Source organism: Schistocerca piceifrons, chromosome 2 (genome assembly GCF_021461385.2).
Source record: "Schistocerca piceifrons isolate TAMUIC-IGC-003096 chromosome 2, iqSchPice1.1, whole genome shotgun sequence".
NCBI classification, from domain to species: Eukaryota; Metazoa; Arthropoda; class Insecta; order Orthoptera; family Acrididae; genus Schistocerca; species Schistocerca piceifrons.
Window position 1 is genome coordinate 177209607 of NC_060139.1, and position 17993 is coordinate 177227599.

General features: G+C 44.4%; 1 protein-coding gene across 1 annotated transcript in view; it reads left to right on the forward strand.

Annotated features, from left to right (window-relative positions):
* Positions 1-17993, forward strand: part of LOC124775116 (spermatogenesis-associated protein 20) — a 274485-nt gene that overhangs the window by 206181 nt on the left and 50311 nt on the right. The window contains exon 11 of the mRNA XM_047249951.1: positions 15669-15868. Coding sequence (XP_047105907.1) covers positions 15669-15868 — 200 coding nt within the window. The remainder of the gene's footprint in view (positions 1-15668; positions 15869-17993) is intronic.

Below are 17993 nucleotides of genomic sequence, written 5' to 3' on the forward strand. Positions count from 1 at the left end.
AGTCTACATTTTATATCCTCTCTGCTTCGACCATCATCAGTTATTTTGCTCCCCAAATAGCAAAACTCCTTTACTACTTTAAGTGTCTCATTTCCTAATCTAATTCCCTCAGCATCACCCGACTTAATTTGACTACATTCCATTATCCTCGTTTTGCTTTTATTGATGTTCATCTTATATCCTCCTTTCAAGACACTGTCCATTCCATTCAACTGCTCTTCCAAGTCCTTTGCTGTCTCTGACAGAATTACAATGTCATCGGCGAACCTCAAAGTATTTATTTCTTCTCCATGGATTTTAATACCTACTCCGAATTTTTCTTTTGTTTCCTTCACTGCTTGCTCAATATACAGATTGAATAACATCGGGGATCGGCTACAACCCTGTCTCACTCCCTTTCCAACCACTGCTTCTCTTCCATGCCCCTCGACTGTTATAACTGCCATCTGGTTTCTGTACAAATTGTAAATAGCCTTTCGCTCCCTGTATTTTACCCCTGCCATCTTCAGAATTTGAAAGAGAGTATTCCAGTCAACATTGTCAAAAGCTTTCTCAAAGTCTAAAAACGCTAGTAACGTAGGTTTGCCTTTCCTTACTCTATTTTCTAAGATAAGTCGTACGGTCAGTATTGCCTCACGTGTTCCCACATTTCTACGGAATCTAAACTGATCTTCCCCGAGATCGGCTTCTACCAGTTTTTCCATTCGTCTGTAAAGAATTCGCGTTAGTATTTTGCATCAGTGTCTTATTAAACTGGTAGTTCGGTAATTTTCACGTCTTTCAGCACCTGCTTTCTTTGAGATTGGAATTATTATATTCTTCTTGAAGTCTGAGGGTATTTCGCCTGTCTCATACATCTTGCTTACCAGATGGTAGAGTTTTGTCAGGACTGGCTCTCTCAAGGCTGTCAGTAGTTCTAATGGAATGTTGTCTACTCCCGGGGCCTTGTTTCGACTCAGGTCTTTCAGTGCTCTGTCAAACTCTTCACGCAGTTTCATATCTCCCATTTCATCTTCATCCTCCTCTTCCATTTCCATAATATTGTCTTCAAGTACATCGCCCTAATATAGACCCTCTATATACTCCTTCCACCTTTCTGCTTACCCTTCTTTGCTTAGAACTGTGTTTCCATCTGAGCTCTTGATATTCATACAAGTGGTTCTCTTTTCTCCAAAGGTCTCTTTAATTTTCCTGTAGGCAGTATCTGTCTTACCCCTAGTGAGATAAGCCTCTACATCCTTACATTTGTCCTCTAGCCATCCCTGCTTAGCCATTTTGCACTTCCTGTCGATCTCATTTTTGAGACGTTTGTATTCCTTTTTGCCTGCTTCATTTACTGCATTTTTATATTTTCTCCTTGCATCAATTAAATTCAATATTTCTTCTGTTACCCAAGGATTTCTACTAGCCCTCGTCTTTTTACCTACTTGATCCTCTGCTGCCTTCACTACTTCATCTCTCAAAGCTACCCATTCTTCTTCTACTGTATTTCTTTCCCCCATTCCTGTCAATTGTTCCCTTATGCTCTCCATGAAACTCTGTACAATCTCTGGTTTAGTCAGTTTATCCAGGTTCCATCTCCTTAAATTCCCACCTTTTTGCAGTTTCTTCAGTTTTAATCTACAGTTCATAACCAATAGATTGTGGTCAGAGTCCACATCTGCCCCTGGGAATGTCTTACAATTTAAAACCTGGTTCCAAAATCTCTGTGTTACCATTATATAATCTTTCGAAACCTATCAGGATCTCCAGGATTCTTCCATGTATACAACCTTCTTTTATGATTCTTGAACCAAGTGTTAGCTATGATTTAGTTATGCTCTGTTCAAAATTCTACCAGGCGGCTTCCTCTTTCATTTCTTAGTCCCAATCCATATTCACCTACTACGTTTCCTTCTCTCCGTGTTCCTACTACCGAATTCCAGTCACCCATGACTATTAAATTTTCGTCTCCCTTCACTATCTGAATAATTTCTTTTATCTCATCATACATTTCTTCAATTTCTTCGTCATCTGCAGAGCTAGTTGTCATATAAACTTGTACTACTGTAGTAGGCGTGGGTTTCGTGTCTATCTTGGCCACAATAATGCGTTCACTATGCTGTTTGTAGTAGCTTACCCGCACTCCTATTTTTTTAGTCATTATTAAACCTACTCCTGCATTACCCCTATTTGATTTTGTATTTATAACCCTGTATTGGCCTGACGAAAGGTCTTGTTCCCCCTGCCACCGAACTTCACTAATTCCCACTATATCTAACTTTAACCTATCCATTTCCCTTTTTAAATTTTCTAACCTACCTGCTCGATTAAGGGATCTGACATTCCACGCTCCGATTCGTAGAACGCCAGTTATCTTTCTCCTGATAACGACATCCTCTTGAGTAGTCCCCGCCCGGAGATCCAAATGGGGGACTATTTTACCTCCGGAATATTTTACCCAAGAGGACGCCATCATCATTTAACCGTACAGTAAAGCTGCATGCCCTCGGGAAAAATTACGGCTGTAGTTTCCCCTTGCTTTCAGCCGTTCGCAGTACCAGAACAGCAAGGCCGTTTTGGTTAGTGTTACAAGGCCAGATCAGTCAGTCATCCAGACTGTTGCCCCTGCAACTACTGAAAAGGCTGCTGCCCCTCTTCAGGAACCACACGTTTGTCTGGCCTCTCACCAGATACCCCTCCGTTGTGGTTGCACCCACGGTACGGCTTTCCGTATCGCTGAGGCACGCAAGCCTCCCCACCAACGGCAAGGTCCATGGTTCATGGGGGGTGTATAATCATAGCCGGTTAAAAGTTATGGTTTTCTAGGAAACTGCCAACTGCTGAATGATACTATGACAAATGATACTATGACAAATCACTCGGATTCTTGTTACGTATTTTACGAGATACTCGGGGTGGAATGATTTCTCCTTAAAGATGTCACCAACTCAGAATTCTGTCTGCCAGGATAAACAGATTATGGTTTTTAGCTTCAAAAATATATGATCGGAGTTTGAATGGCAGTAACGACACTGCTCAAAAAAAGTTTGGATTACTGTCGTACAAAGTAGTCTACGATACTAGAGGTCTCATTGACGTAGCCACTTCATGAGCTGTCCAGTTAGAGCCCACATACTGGACGGTGGTTACTACTGGCATGTTTTGTGGCCTTTTCTCAGTCATGTAAGTCTACAGCTGCTGCAGCGCCACACCGCGAGCAACCTAGTATCAACAACAGTTTCATTCAGTTTGTGTTCAGCACTGCAGGAAAATGCCACATAGATGCACACAACACTTAGATAGAATCAGCATAGTGACTTTACTGTCTGCAGGTCATACACAGTAAGACGTTGCCGGTCGGTTACTTGTCATTCAAAGTGGTGTGTCTTGTGAACGACAGACCTCGCAGTGCTCGTCGTCGTATGACAACACATATGCAGTAACGTTGCTTTCAACTGTCACCTCGCAGGCGCTCAACATCAACTGCTAGAAATATTGGGAATGACTTCTCCCGGGCAACAGGGATTCGTATTTCAGACCAAACAGTGCGTAGAAGATTGCATCAGGGTGGTCTTCATTCCAGAAGACTAGTGAGAAGTTTTGCACTGAACCAACGGAACCGACACATTCGAAGGACCTGGGCTTTTGCACGTGAACATTGGACCATTGCCGTATGGAGTAATGTCATGTTTGCTGATGTGACCAGGATTGGTTTGCGACCCGGCAATAGACGTATTAGGGTTTGGAGAAGCGATAGACGACACCAGGAACGCCGATACGTTCAGGAAAGTGGGAGTGTATCCTTCTGGGAGGTAATAACGATGGGACGGTGGGCCTCTCTAATTCCCATCTTCGGCAATTTGACTAGTCGCCGATACGTCCAAGAGGTCCTAAAACGAATGTGAGGCCCCACAAACGTGAAGCTCCATACTAGTCGATGACAATGCAAGACCGCATCGTACTCTAGCAGTGTCTCTATATTCAGAGGTGCAACATCAACCTAGTGCATTGGCCCGCACAGTCCCCAGACATGAATGCAATGGAGCACGCATGGGAGCTGTTGAAGGTGGCCATTGCACATCGTCCGAATCCACCTGACAATCTTCAGGACGCCACTGAAGATGCCATTGAGGAGCAGGACCTCATACTCCAAGATAAATTTGATGGTCTCGCAGAGTGGAAGAACTAATACGCGTGTTGGGAGACATAGTCACTACTAAAGACTGATAATCATCATCTTGAAATAAAGATTTCACAGTTTTTCAATGGGTTACGTAAGAAGTCATTGTAGTGAACTTTATGAAATTCCAGACTGTTCCGCCGGCAGTGTGGCCGAGCGGTTCTAAGCGGTACGGTCGCAGGTTCGAATCCTGCCTCGGGCATGGATGTGTGTGATGTCGTTAGGTTAGCTAGGTTCAAGTAGTTCTAAGTTCTAGGGGACTGATGACCTCAGATGTTAAGTCCCATAGTGCTCAGAGCCATTTGAACCATTTTGAACCAGACTTTTCCTGAGGTGTGTATTTAATGTGCGGCTAGCTGCCCGAGCATTATCCTTTCCTCAGAGATATCGCAGGATAGCCGATGCGCAAAAAGAAATGGTGTTATTATTTCACTGGAAATAAATATATAACCTTTGATTTATATTGTAAAAGTTCTTTTGCATCTGACTGCGCTGATTTAATGATGTTACTTGTCCTATTCCTCATTTAAATATTTTTACCATCTTCAAAGAAATACTACGACATTAAAATTGCAATGGTGAAAGAATAAACCTTTTTTCTGTCTACAAAATTTAACACGGGGTACTGGAGCACTGGTGATTATTCGACAAAATTAGTACTTTGGTTGGCGTGGTCCTGATTCATCGAAAAAATCTAATAATACCAATAATTTTCTAGCAGTTCCAACCTAACTGCCTTCCCGAGTAAAAAGAATAAAATAGAAATCGGAGCTTATCCTACACGAATCCACCACTTTCATTCCCACAACAGAAGAAAAAGTAATTTTGACGCGTTGCCTTTCAACCTGCACCCAACTCTTCCACTATTGTTGTACACAATACTTAGAAACTACACTCTAATGGACAAAGGAGTTGTCCTTTGATTCTGTACATTAGTTGTAATTAATAACTCTCTTCCAAAATCTTAAGTGGACCCTCTCAAAGGGCAAAGGAGCAGTGTTTTGATTTTTTTACATTAGTTGTAGAAATAACAGCCTTCGAATTTAGCGGTCAGCTGGTCACTGACGTCCGACAGCATCTGTGGCCCAAGCTCTCGTTAAAAGATGACTGTTCTGCTGCCACGTCTCTCTCAAGCGGGGTAATGCATGCAACCTAACCTAACAGCCACAATGAATAGACGTTAGAAGGTGAAAATTTTCCCTTTGGACAGCTGTTCACGAAAAGTTATTTTTAATCAGCGATTCAACATTCCGATGTGTGAAATGTGCAAACCCACTGATATCCGTTGTCCAAAGTAATATCGCACTTTACTCTATTCGCACAATGAGTATAGTTTCGTCATTTGGTATTCTCCGTGGTGCTAGGATATATTGGCCAACAGTGTTCATTTGGCACTTTTATTAATTTCTCTGTTGTAGTTCGAGCAGGCACTGTTTGCAAAATACATATTCTCTGCCGTCATAGGAGAGACGTGGCTCGCGTTGCAGAGTCTGTACGAGATGTACAATGGCAGCGTGGTAGGACGACACGCGATCCGAGCAGAGAGCGACTCCTTGCCAGCTGGCGCCGAATACGACGGGGTGCGTGTCGTTAGCAGTATTCTGTGAACTGTTGGAGATGTTTGGCGAGGCATCTGCCGAGTTCGTAGCAGGTGGTTCCAGAGGCTGCCAACACATCTGAAGTGTCTTCGCGGAAACGATACATTTGGTTCGGAGTTCTGGGACGCTCAGTGACACACACGGCGGAATGTACAGCGACACTCATAGCGGAATGTTCCGTGACTCACTGCTTGTAAATATGGATGACTTTTTTTTTGTACATGCAAGCGTGAGGAAAAGTTATATTTTACTTTGCGTGTAGGCCCCATTGTCGGAATTCTGATTGATATAGAGAATATAGTGGTATGATGTTTACAGCTGGTAAAACTGTTGTTTACTAAAACGACTGTTTTCGCAGCTTTAAGCCGCATCATTAGGTGAACCTACACAATTTTACGAGCTGTAAGCGGAGTTCTTCCTAACATCGTGCTTTCAACTGCTGCCGTTGCCCGGAATATAAAATAGTTTGGGAATATAGTGGTGTATCTACAGTTACGTGCTCTACGTTTGTAGCTGCAGTAAAATGCGAAACGCGTCGTAAGAGGAAAGGGCAATTGGCTGGATAATGCGGGCCAAATAGCCCAAGTGCATAGCACAGTTGTTGCTTTTCATGTGCGTTCTGAAAGTTAAACTGACTGCGAAAATAAACAGTCTGTGCATTTGTAACATGCGGTAAGTGATTTCACTTTTCACTGCAGAAGTGTGTACCCTGACTGATGATGAAATTCGAATAGCCAAGGCAAATTAAATTAAGAGATACACTAGCAGTACAATCAATCATAGCATGTATGTTTCGGTGCGACAAAGAGATGTTCTTGCTGGATAACGAAGTCTCAAAATCTGTAACACCCGAGGCGTACTTTCGAATTCTTTTGTAACTGAGACATTCTGAAGTGAAGTTTTGGACGGTCGTATTCGCAACGCTTCTAGACGATTCGAAACTTCGGATAAGAAAAATAAAGCTGTGCTCGCCTCGAAAGTTGATTTGGAAACGTAATCCCTTACTAGCGTGGTGCTTCCCTTCCTCCAACCTTTGTACTGACTGACTCATCGAGTTATAAGGAGACCTACAATTTACGGACTCGGATCCACCGTGCAACTTGGCGCTTGTGACATTGCCAAGTTGTTACCAGAGACAAAACAAGCGATAAATGACAGAATGAAATCCAAAATGTAAAATTAAAGACACCTTCAGCCGTCTATATTTTGAATGCAATTTATTTATGCGACCAGTTCGGCATTTCACCATGCCAGCACTCCAGTCTCCTGTGTAGTTGAAGCAGGGGGCCACCATTAAGTCTTTGCGCAGTCTTCAGTTGTTGAACGAAAGGATCGCATTGTTGAAACTAGAAGTCTACGGATGCCAGTTATTAAATGCTGGCCCCTTTTTCGACTGCATGTGAGATCGGATTCCTCCTACACGTTGGTCAGGGAGCTGAAGGTGGCATAGGGTATCGCCGAAACTGGTCGCAAAAATAAATTACACTCAAAATACAGATGGCTGAAGGTTTTTTTAACGTTACTTTTTATAGTGAACGGCTAAAGTCCCTGATCCATTTGGTACGATGCTGGACTTACAGAGAAAAAAACTCTGGTCCCATTGGTAATGAAACCCCAGATGTTGGGATAATGTAGTCTGCGACAGAGTCATCGAGTCGCCTTTCCTTTAAGGTAAGCCCCTGCTACGAAATATGAATTCGGTCTGTTTTAGAGTGCTGTTCCAGTGCGTGGAATTCTTGAAGAGTGCTTAAGCAAGACGTGGAAGGAATTCATAGACGCACTGTTACAATCCCCTCACCATACGCAAATGGAATGAGACAAGGACTGGCTAATGTAGGTATTAAATAACCTCCGTTATGTTCCGTACAGTGGTGTTGTGTAGTATATATGTAGGTGTAATACCGGAAGTATTCACACACTGAAGGTTGCTCAGCATCGCATGTTGAGAGTTATCAGGGTAGCCATGAAAACAATGAAATTTATTAGGTAGCAGACAGGAATGGAAGATGTGATTACGATCGTAATGACAGTTCAGTGAAGGTGGGCAGAACAAGTATCCATGTTGTGTTGTATCTTTCCTGGCCTTGCCTATCGGTTCGTCCTGTTGCTATTGTGACTGTCATAGCTGGTTTCTGGGATCCAGGTAAAGGGCATTTTGTCCAGCTGGTAGATAATGTGAAGGTCTTTCTGTTATCCTATATGGCTTGTGGGCCCGGCCTGTTGTGCGGATTACGAGAGTGAGTAATTTCCCAAGAATGGCTGGTATTTTCCAGCAAATATCGGAAATAGACTTCGCAAAGCCATGGCAGGAAGCAGCTGTTTGCTGAAGAGTACTACTAGCGAGAGCAGGAAACAGCCAAGGGAAACGCATGAATTCAGTTCCTGAGGTTGTGACTGACTGAAAGGGACGGATATCAAAAATAATTTAGGGAAGCTGCGTGGATTACGAAAGCGAAAAGGAACCAGTCGTCAGCCACGTGGGTTGTAGGAGTAGGAGGCAATCTGTGTGCCCTTTGGGCTCAATGTTATGGTTTCGTAGTGTAGTTCTGAAGTGTGAAGTACGTGATCTTCGTGATCAGCTAAGTTATTATTTTAGCATGGAATACGGAGAGAATCTAAAAATGTCTTCCCGTGCGCGGATGTGCATTTCTGATTGATTCGTTTTCGGTTTCCTAGACGATTGTTGACGTGTAGCGAGAGTACACTCTTTCAGGAGGTAAAAACTTGAAATTATGTTGTAGAGGGAACTGGAAAGCTATGCGTTGGTGTTTAATGGACGAGATGGAATGGCGAGCCAATAAATTATATTTATTTCCGTGGAAACTTGAAGTGTGGTATTTTGGTGTGTTTTTCTCCTTACTGTTAATCTGTTATGTTTTAGCTTGAGATTATCGGTGGAAGGTGTTGTATGAACTTTAAGCGTTGTGCAGTTTCCAGTCTAGTGGTCGTATCGCGGAATCTTTTTGATTGTAGTTGAACTACTGCAGTGCGTTTATTGGTGGCATAAGAGTAGCGACAATTTTAGGCCTGTCGCGCGGGTGAAACAGAAGCTGGTGTCTCATGTGTACACTGGTTTGATAGTGTGTCAGTCCAGAAGATTGATTTGGGTCGGCTAATAAATGCATCCCAATAAATCTGCGGACCTGTAGCTAGGTCGCGTGGTTTGTCCCGCACATCGCGCAGAGTGCGTGGATTCTGGCGCGGTCGCGAGTGGGACTCGGTGCGACGCAACAGGTTCCGACGCACCGACGGAAGGTAGGTTTAAGTGTGAGTGGATGGAAGATGTACCGAGGAAGATCTGCGCTGGTTTCCAAGAGGTGAGGAGAGGTAGAGAGACGACCTAATATGAATTGAAGGCGTGAGTATGTATGATGGAAAAACCACATTGCATATGAAAGTCTACGGAAGACGTCCATCCGTGTCAGTAGCTGATGATGTTGCTGTAACAAAGAAAGGTCACTCCTGATTCAGCATACTAAGATTGGAGACAAAGGTTTCGTCAGGAGTGTCCCGGGAATGTCTTGATAGGACAGCTCGTTTTCTCTGTATACATAAACAATGGGAAATGGCCAACAGCTGTCTGCTACTGTTTTCTGATGACGCTGTAGTGAATAGGAATGTGTTGTTGAGTGACTGTAGGGAGACACCAGGTAGCATTAAAGGAAGACATCGAAGCAATTCAGTAGCGGACTGCTAGATTTGTTACGAATATTTGTAAAAGAAGGTACAGCATCAGTAGGAGCTTGTATTTATTGTAGCAGATCTACATTTCGGTCACTCAGTGACTGCCTTCAGTGCTAGACTTGATACAGGAACCAATTAGAATACAATCGCATAGATGTTAACACCAAAGTACAACTGTATAAATTTCACGCATAAGTGGATGGAACATACCAACAGGTAAAGTTAGTGTATATATATATATATATATATATATATATATATATACATACAGAGTTGGTATATATAGTATGTATAGTTAGTATATATATATATATATACACAGAGAGACAGAGAATTGGTTATTTATATTATTACGAACTACATCTACACAATGCATTACTGATTACTGTAACATGAGATATATATAGAGGGCGCCATAGTCAAGTATGACGTGCACTGAGGCCTGCTACTGTAAACAGCGGCCCCTTTACGTATATAGTCCAAGAGGGACTAATGCCAAATAACAGCTGAAATATGTTACCTTTATCAGCTGGTATCTACCATCAACTTATTCGTAAAATTTAAACAAGTATACTTTGGTGTTAACATATATGCAGTTGTATTACCTCTAGCATTGATCGAAATGTAGATCTGCTTCAATAAACACAAGTTGAGACTATTGATGTACCTTCTTTAACGAACTGGAATAAGTACGGTCACTGAGCATTTTCAGGTTCCAGATGGATTCAAATTTAAAAATATCGGTACCCATAGGTTCGGTCACTATGCAAGTATTACGGAGATGTTTCGGAAACTCAAATAAGAATCCCTGGAGGGAAGCCAACTGTTAAGAAAATTTAGAGAACCGGCTTTTGAAACTGACTGCAGAACGATTGTACTGCCGGAAACATACATCTCGCGTAAGGACCATTAAGATACGATAAGAGAAGTCAGCGCTCATGAGGAGGTATCTAGGCAGTTGTTTTTCCCTCGCCCCATTCACCGTTGTAAAGGGAGAGGCTAGATGACTAGTTATGGTGCAACGGGCCCTCCACTATGCGCCGCATGGTGGCTTGCAGAGTATGTATGTAGACGGAGAGGTTGACATGTCAGAGAGAATGTGGTGTAGGTGCTGCAGTTGTTAGGCAGGAAGCCGAGGTGGCGTGCTGCGCATTGTGTGGCGGCAGTGTTTGCCGGCGGCGCCTGCGCCCCTGTCAGCGCTATCTTTGGCGGGCGGCCCCCACGTGCCAGCCGCCTGCTGCGGGCTCGGCCCGCCACTCGAGCCCAGTTCCGGCCGCATTCTCCGCACGCGTTCCTCCCGAGAGCCGCCACGCCACTGGCCGAGTGCGTGCCCTCGATTGCCGCCTCGCCTTCTAAATCCACGTCACCGCTCGGCCGCTCACATTCCGCTCCAGAGTGCCGGGAGAGTGCTGCTGGCAACCTTTCAAGGTCACGCTCTCCGGTCAACTAGACAAGATTCCGGTAAAATTACCTATGTAAACTCTCTAATGAAAGTGTGTGGATCCCTTAAAACGCGAGTTTGGCCCCAAAATTTCGGGACTGAAATTTGAGGATTAGCGATGGCGGTCTAATCGAGGACGTGCCGTCTTCTAATAATGTGCTACAGAACAGTACTGTGACGAACACAGCGCAGCGTATTTCTGAGGCTCAAAAGTGTCTTTCGCACAAAATATGTTACGGTACATTACTGGTGGTTCCCTGGATATGTCCGTTGGATATTGCTTTACATGGTACTTTACAGCCAGAGTTTTATTGGTTGGAGCCATCAGAACTAGTCAACGACTTTACGGCCCTATAGCTTAGACAAATGATTGTGACACTAGAAGCACTGCAAGACGGTTGTGCAGCATATTACTAAGCATTTGATCAGAAGAACATCAGCAGCTGAGGAACATATTAACTGAGTAACTAAAGCGTATTTTGATTCTATTAATATATTCCCAAGCATTGGGAACAACTTCGTATGAGCGATATTAACCTCCCCCCAACCCGGCGAGGTATGATGCGTCTATTAACACAATACCTACTTCGAGTGGGATGTAGTAACAAGGAGGAGGAGGAGATTAGTGTTTAACGTCCCATCGACAACGAGGTCATTAGAGACGGAGCACAAGCTCGGATTAGGGAAGGATGGGGAAGGAAATCGGCCGTGCCCTTTGAAAAGAACCATCCAGGCGTTTGCCTGAAGCGACATAGGGAAATCACGGAAAACCTAAATCAGGATGGCCGGACGGGATTGAACCGTCGTCCTCCCGAGTGGTAACAAGGCAATCTGTGAATGTAAAGGAGGTCCCGCTCATCACGTCGTAGAGTGGGAATGCAGTTAGCTTACGATTTACAAATATCTGTAAAAGATCAAAATTTATGGACTACAGTTAATTTAATTGCTCATCGCATTTCAAAAAAGCAACTCTTCCCCTTAAGATCAAGTGGACGCTCCGAGTATCAAACTAGACATGATGTATCCGAAGATCAAACTAAAAGAATAACAAGAAGTGTTAGTTTCATAGTGGAAAACAATGTAGAAAACGACTAAAATGTCATTAAAAGACTGTGTAAAAATGTGATAGATATTACCGAGGCACACACAGACCAGTGGGGGTAGCATACAATTGTTTCGTAAGTATACGTAGCTCTAAATATACGTGTAATTATCGTTGGCTGGCAAACGTTGAACTCTTTCAAGACAGCCAGGAACAGCTGGTTTATGATGAAAATAAGGTACAAATTACTTCAGTTATATTCCTTTTTTTTGTTTTATTTATTCAGTTTTCAATATTGTTTGAATTCTTCATTATATATTAACAATAGCTGCTACTATTATACTGTATAAATATATACACACTGATTAGCCAGAACATTATGACCACCGACCTACTATCGATGTAAACCCGTCCAGGTGATAGCGGCTTCACCTGGCGGGGAACGGCTTCTAGTTAGACACACGCGCTGTGCATGCAGTATCAGTGAGCGTGCTGCCTGTGTACAGTGGGGCGGGAGAATAATCTGAGTCTGACTGAGGGGAGATTCTGTCGACCTGGAGGCTCGGCACGAGCATTTCGGAAACTGCACGACTTGTCGGGTGTTCGAGGAATACCGTGGTGAGCATCTTCTACAACTGGCGAAACTAAGGTGAAACCACGTCCAGACTTCGTGAGGTTGGATGGCCACCCCTCATTACAGATGTAGGACGTTGTAGGCTGAGCAGACTGGTGAAAGAGGACAGGTGGCGAAATGTGGCGGAGCTAAGATCAGACTTTGATGCTGAGTAAAGTGTGTCCTAACACACAATCCTCAGTACGCTCCAAAAGATGAGCCTCTGCTGCCGAAGACCCATGCGTGTGCCAATGTTAACACCAGGACATCGACAACTACGACGGAAATGGGCACGTGAGCATTTGGATTGGACGTTGGTGCAGCGTCAGAGCGTTGAATGGTCTGATGAATTCGGATTCCTTCTTCATAATCCTGATGGGACTGCGTGAATCCGTCGTCTCCCAGGGGAACAGTTCCTTGACAAGTATACTGCTAGGCAGAGGCAAGCTGGTGGCGGCTGCAATATGCTCTGGGGAACATTGATGTGGGCATACACGAGTCCAGTGGAGCAGATGCAAGGCACCATGATGGCCAAAGAATATCGCAAGGAGTATCCAACACTGGTTGCAAATCACGTACATCCCTTCCTGGCGGTCATGTTTCCCTATGGCATTCTCATTTTTCAATAAGAAAATGTGTCATGTCACAAGGCCAGAAGTGTGATGTACTCGTTCAAGGAATACAGTGGTGAGTTACAATTGATGCTCTAGCCACCCTACTCGCCAGACCTGAACCCAATCTAACCCATCTGAGTTGTGACTGAATGTGGTGGCAGGGCTCATCGCCACCCTCACCAGAATTTGCAGGATGTGGTGCCAACACCCCTCCAGCGACGTACCAAGGCCTCACTGCTTCCATGCCACGACACATCGCCGCTGTTACCCGTGTCAGAGATGGACATGCCGGGTATTAGGTAGGTGGTCATGTTCTGGTTGATCAGTGTGTATAATATCAAACATTATATGTTATCTTGATTGTTAAATACACCTTCCGTCCAAAAACTTTGATTATTCCCTTGGACTAACAACTGTAAACAAGCTGTTTTCAAGATCCTATCCACGCGTTCAACTGCTCTTCCAAGTCCTTTGCTGCCTCTGACAGAATTACAGTATCATCGGGAAACCACTAAACCTTTTTTTTTTCTCCTCCCTGAACTTTAATGCCTTCTCCAAATTTCTCTTTGGTTTCCTTTACAGCTTGCTCAATATACAGGTTGAATAACATCGGGGATAGGCCACAACCCTGCCTCACACCATTCTCAAATAATGCCTCCTTTTGACGTCGTTCTACTCTGATACCTCCAGTCCAGTATTTGTACATATTTTATGTATTCGTGCTATCGGTAGAATTTTAAAGAGTGTATTCCAGTCAAAATTCTCAGAAGCTTTCTCTTAAGCTACAAATGCTACAGAAGTAAACTTGCCTTCCTTTAAACCATCTTCAATGGAAAGCCATTTGCTCAGTATTGGCTCGCATGTTGCTACGTTTCTCCGGAACCCAAACTGATGTCATTCTCAATGGAGAGAAGTCGTCCGAAGTAAGAGTGATTTCAGGTGTGCCGCAGGTGAGTGTCGCAGGACCGTTGCTATTCACAATATACATAAATGACTTTGTGGATGACATCGGAAGTTCACTGAGGCTTTTTGCAGATGATGCTGTGGTATATCGAGAGGTTGTAACAATGGAAAATTGTACTGAAATGCATGAGGATCTGCAGCGAATTGACGCATGGTGTAGGGAATGGCAGTTGAATATCAATGTAGACAAGTGTAATGTGCTGCGAATACATAGAAAGAAAGATCCCATATCATTTAGCTACAATATAGCAAGTCAGCAACTGGAAGCAGTTAATTCCATAAATTATCTGGGAATACGCATTAGGAGTGATTTAAAATGGAATGATCATATAAAGTTGATCGTCGGTAAAACAGATGCCAGACTGAGATTCATTGGAACAATCTTAAGTAAATGCAATCTGAAAACAAAGGAAGTAGGTTACAGTACACTTGTTCGCCCACTGCTTGAATATTGCTCACCAGTGTGGGATCCGTAGCAGGGTTGATAGAAGAGAGAGAGAAGATCCAACGGAGAGCAGCGCGCTTCGTTACAGGATCATTTAGTAATCGCGAAAGCTTTACGGAGATGATAGATAAACTCCAGTGGAAGACTGCAGGAGAGACGCTCAGTAGCTCGGTACGGGCTATTGTTGAAGTTTCGAGAACATACCTTCACCGAGGAGTCAAGCAGTATATTGCTCCCTCCTACGTATATCTCGCGAAGAGACCGTGAGGATAAAATCAGAGAGATTAGAGCCCACACAGAGGCATACCGACAATCCTTCTTTCCGCGAACAATACGAGACGGGCATAGAAGGGAGAACCGATAGAGGTACTAAAGGTACCCTCCGCCACACACCGCCAGGTGGCTTGCGGCGTATGGATGTAGATGTAGATGTAGAAATGTGGGTCCGGGAGGCTGCGAAAAGTTCCCTATCGTGTGGCATGTCCACGGTGTTGTTGGGTTGAACTGTGGCGAAATTTGGTGCCAATGTGACATCATTAGCCCACCTTACACATCACAAGAAGTCTTGAGCTGTGCCCTTTATTTCATATGTGGCGACACCTTGCTGTTTGAAGCGTCGCCGATCCGAGAGTGACGTCACAGGGCGTCACGCTTTTCCACCATTAGAGAGGAAGGTGCTTGGCATCTTTGAGACAAATTTCAAACTTATGCGTTGGTTTGGGAGACAGTTACGGGGTTTAGAAAACGCGATCTTTTAATCTTATTGCACAATGTATTTTATTTTCGCTTACCTACATAGGAGAAATGATCGTCGTAATAAAAGAAGAGAAATCAGAACTCGTACAGAAAGATTTGAGTGTTCGTTTTTCCCCACACGATGTTAGAGAGAGGAACGGCAGAGAAATAATCTGATGGTGTTTCGAAGAACCCTCAGGCACTTAAGTGTAAATTGTTGAGTTTTGATGTAGATGAAGAGGCGATGTCACACGGTGTTAGCTTCAGCGTTTTTAATTTGGTGGAACCAGTGAAGTAAGAGAGAGAGAGAGAGAGAGAAAGTGCAGTAGGCGCAGTAATAGAGCGAGCGGCGTGTGCTGCGCGTGTTGCAGACCAGGACGGCGCGGAGCCGTCGGGCAACTCGGTGTCGTGCCTGAACCTGCTGCGGCTGTCGTCGCTGCTGGAGCGAGCGGAGCTGCGCGAGCGCGCCGGCCGCCTGCTGGCCACCTTCTCCACCAGGCTGGCGCGGCTGCCCGCCGCCGTGCCGCAGCTCGCCGTCGCGCTCTCCGTCTACCACGACTCGCCCACGCAGGTGAGTCACGCTGTCCAGTCCCAGCATCTACTCACCTCACTGGAGCTAATACGCAGAGTAGTCAAAAAGTCCGTGCCCACACTTCGACGCATTACGACTGAGCCAACATCGAATATAGACTGAGGTGACAAAAGTCGTGGGATACTTCCTAATATAGTCTCGGACATCCTTTTGTCCGTCTTTGTGCAGCAGCTCGACGTGGCATGGACTCAACAAGCGGTTGGAAGTCCTCTGCTGAAATATTGAGCCATTCACGTCCGGCTCTCTTGACGAAATCATTCGCTCGAATTACCTAGTAAATTCTTCAAACCAACCGCGAACATGGCGCATTATCGTCCCTAAAAATTCCATCGTTTTAGAACAAGAATTCCATGAATGGCTGCAGATGGACTCCAAGTAGCCAAACATAACCTTATATATTTATATTTATTATATCATAACAGCATATTAACGTCAGTAGTGGGTTACGGCTCGGGAGTCTGGGCACACAGGCTCACGAGGGTGGTGCCCGCCATGACAGTGAGAAGGGTACAAAGGAACGTGTTACTAAGATCTGTGGGGGCTTATAGAACATCCCCAGGGAGAGCCCTGTTAGTCATAATGGGGCTCTGTTCTCTGGACATCAAAATAAGAGAGCAGGCCGCATGGTACTGGGCTAAGAAAGACAACATCACAAAAATAGAAGAAATTATGGGAGCACCTGTTAGGGATAAGAGTGAGATAAGGAGGAGGGTTGCTTCAAATGGCTCTGAGCACTATGGGACTCAACTGCTGTGGTCATCAGTCCCCTAGAACTTAGAACTACTTAAACCTAACTAACCTAAGGACATCACACACATCCATGCCCGAGGCAGGATTCGAACCTGCGACCGTAGCAGTCGCACGGTTCCTGACTGCGCGCCTAGAACCGCGAGACCACCGCGGCCGGCTAAGGAGGAGGGGTGAAGATTTATGACAGGAGTTATGGGAGATGGACGAAACTGGCAGAAGGACTTTCCAGTTCTTACCAAATATAAGGGAGAGAATGGGAATGCAATATTTTGAGCCGACTCGGGGATTGTTCCACTTCTTCACTGATCATATCTATGTCGGTTTGGGAAGAGGGCGTCGCCCGCGTGTGACTGTGGCGCATCAGAGGGTACTCCTGACCATGTGGTTTACGAGTGCCCCCTTTTCGATGATGTAGCAGCCGCACTACGACAACAACAGCCGAGTAACAATACTTACGACCTACTGAGACAAGAAGAGACTTTTCAAACACTGAATACATTAGCCAACGAGGTATCACGAAAAGTATTGACAATATTCTTGAGAGACTTTCGTGACCAGTTGCTAATCACCAATCGCGTCCAGCACTCCGATCCCGTACCGCCTGTTCGTAGGTCGACTAAACGGTTGGAATCCGCCGCGTGCAGGACTAGGGGTACTGGGGTGATCTATTTCACGGATTTGACACATGCACCGGATATGACGTAGATTAGTTAGTAGTTTAGTAGAATAGAATAGAATAGAATAGGACAGTAGACTAGGAACCTGCAGCGACAATAAACTCCTTGCCTGCCTTGTGTCAGGGGCACGCTCATCGGGTTTTAGCTCGATGAGCCAGGCACTCAAGTAGGTTTATGCTAACACTGGTACACATGTAACGCTGCAGACAGTTAACAAAAATCACCAGTAGTTATTAGAAATTAATGTTAAAATTAGAAATAATCTGCCCATTAACCCAAGTAATACTTTCTGTAGTCTTGCAAATTAATATGTAGTAGCTGCAATTGTAAATAACATTATAGAATATTAAGACCCACTAATCACTAAGGTGGTGGGTTATTCTTGTATAATTATTGTGATTGGATATAAAGGATTTAAAAAAAAAAAAACAACCGTAAGCTTTTCCAGTCAGTGATCGGTCTGGTTGGACCAGAGGACCCAGTCCATTCCATGTAAATACGGACTACACCATTATGGAGCCACCACCAGCTTGCACGGTGCCTTGTTACCAACGTGGGTTCATGGCATCGTAGGGTCTGCGAAAAACTCGAAGGAACCCTAACATCAACTCGTACAAACTAAAAACGGGACTCACCTGACCAGGACGCGGTTTTCCAGTAGTCTGGGGTCCAACCGG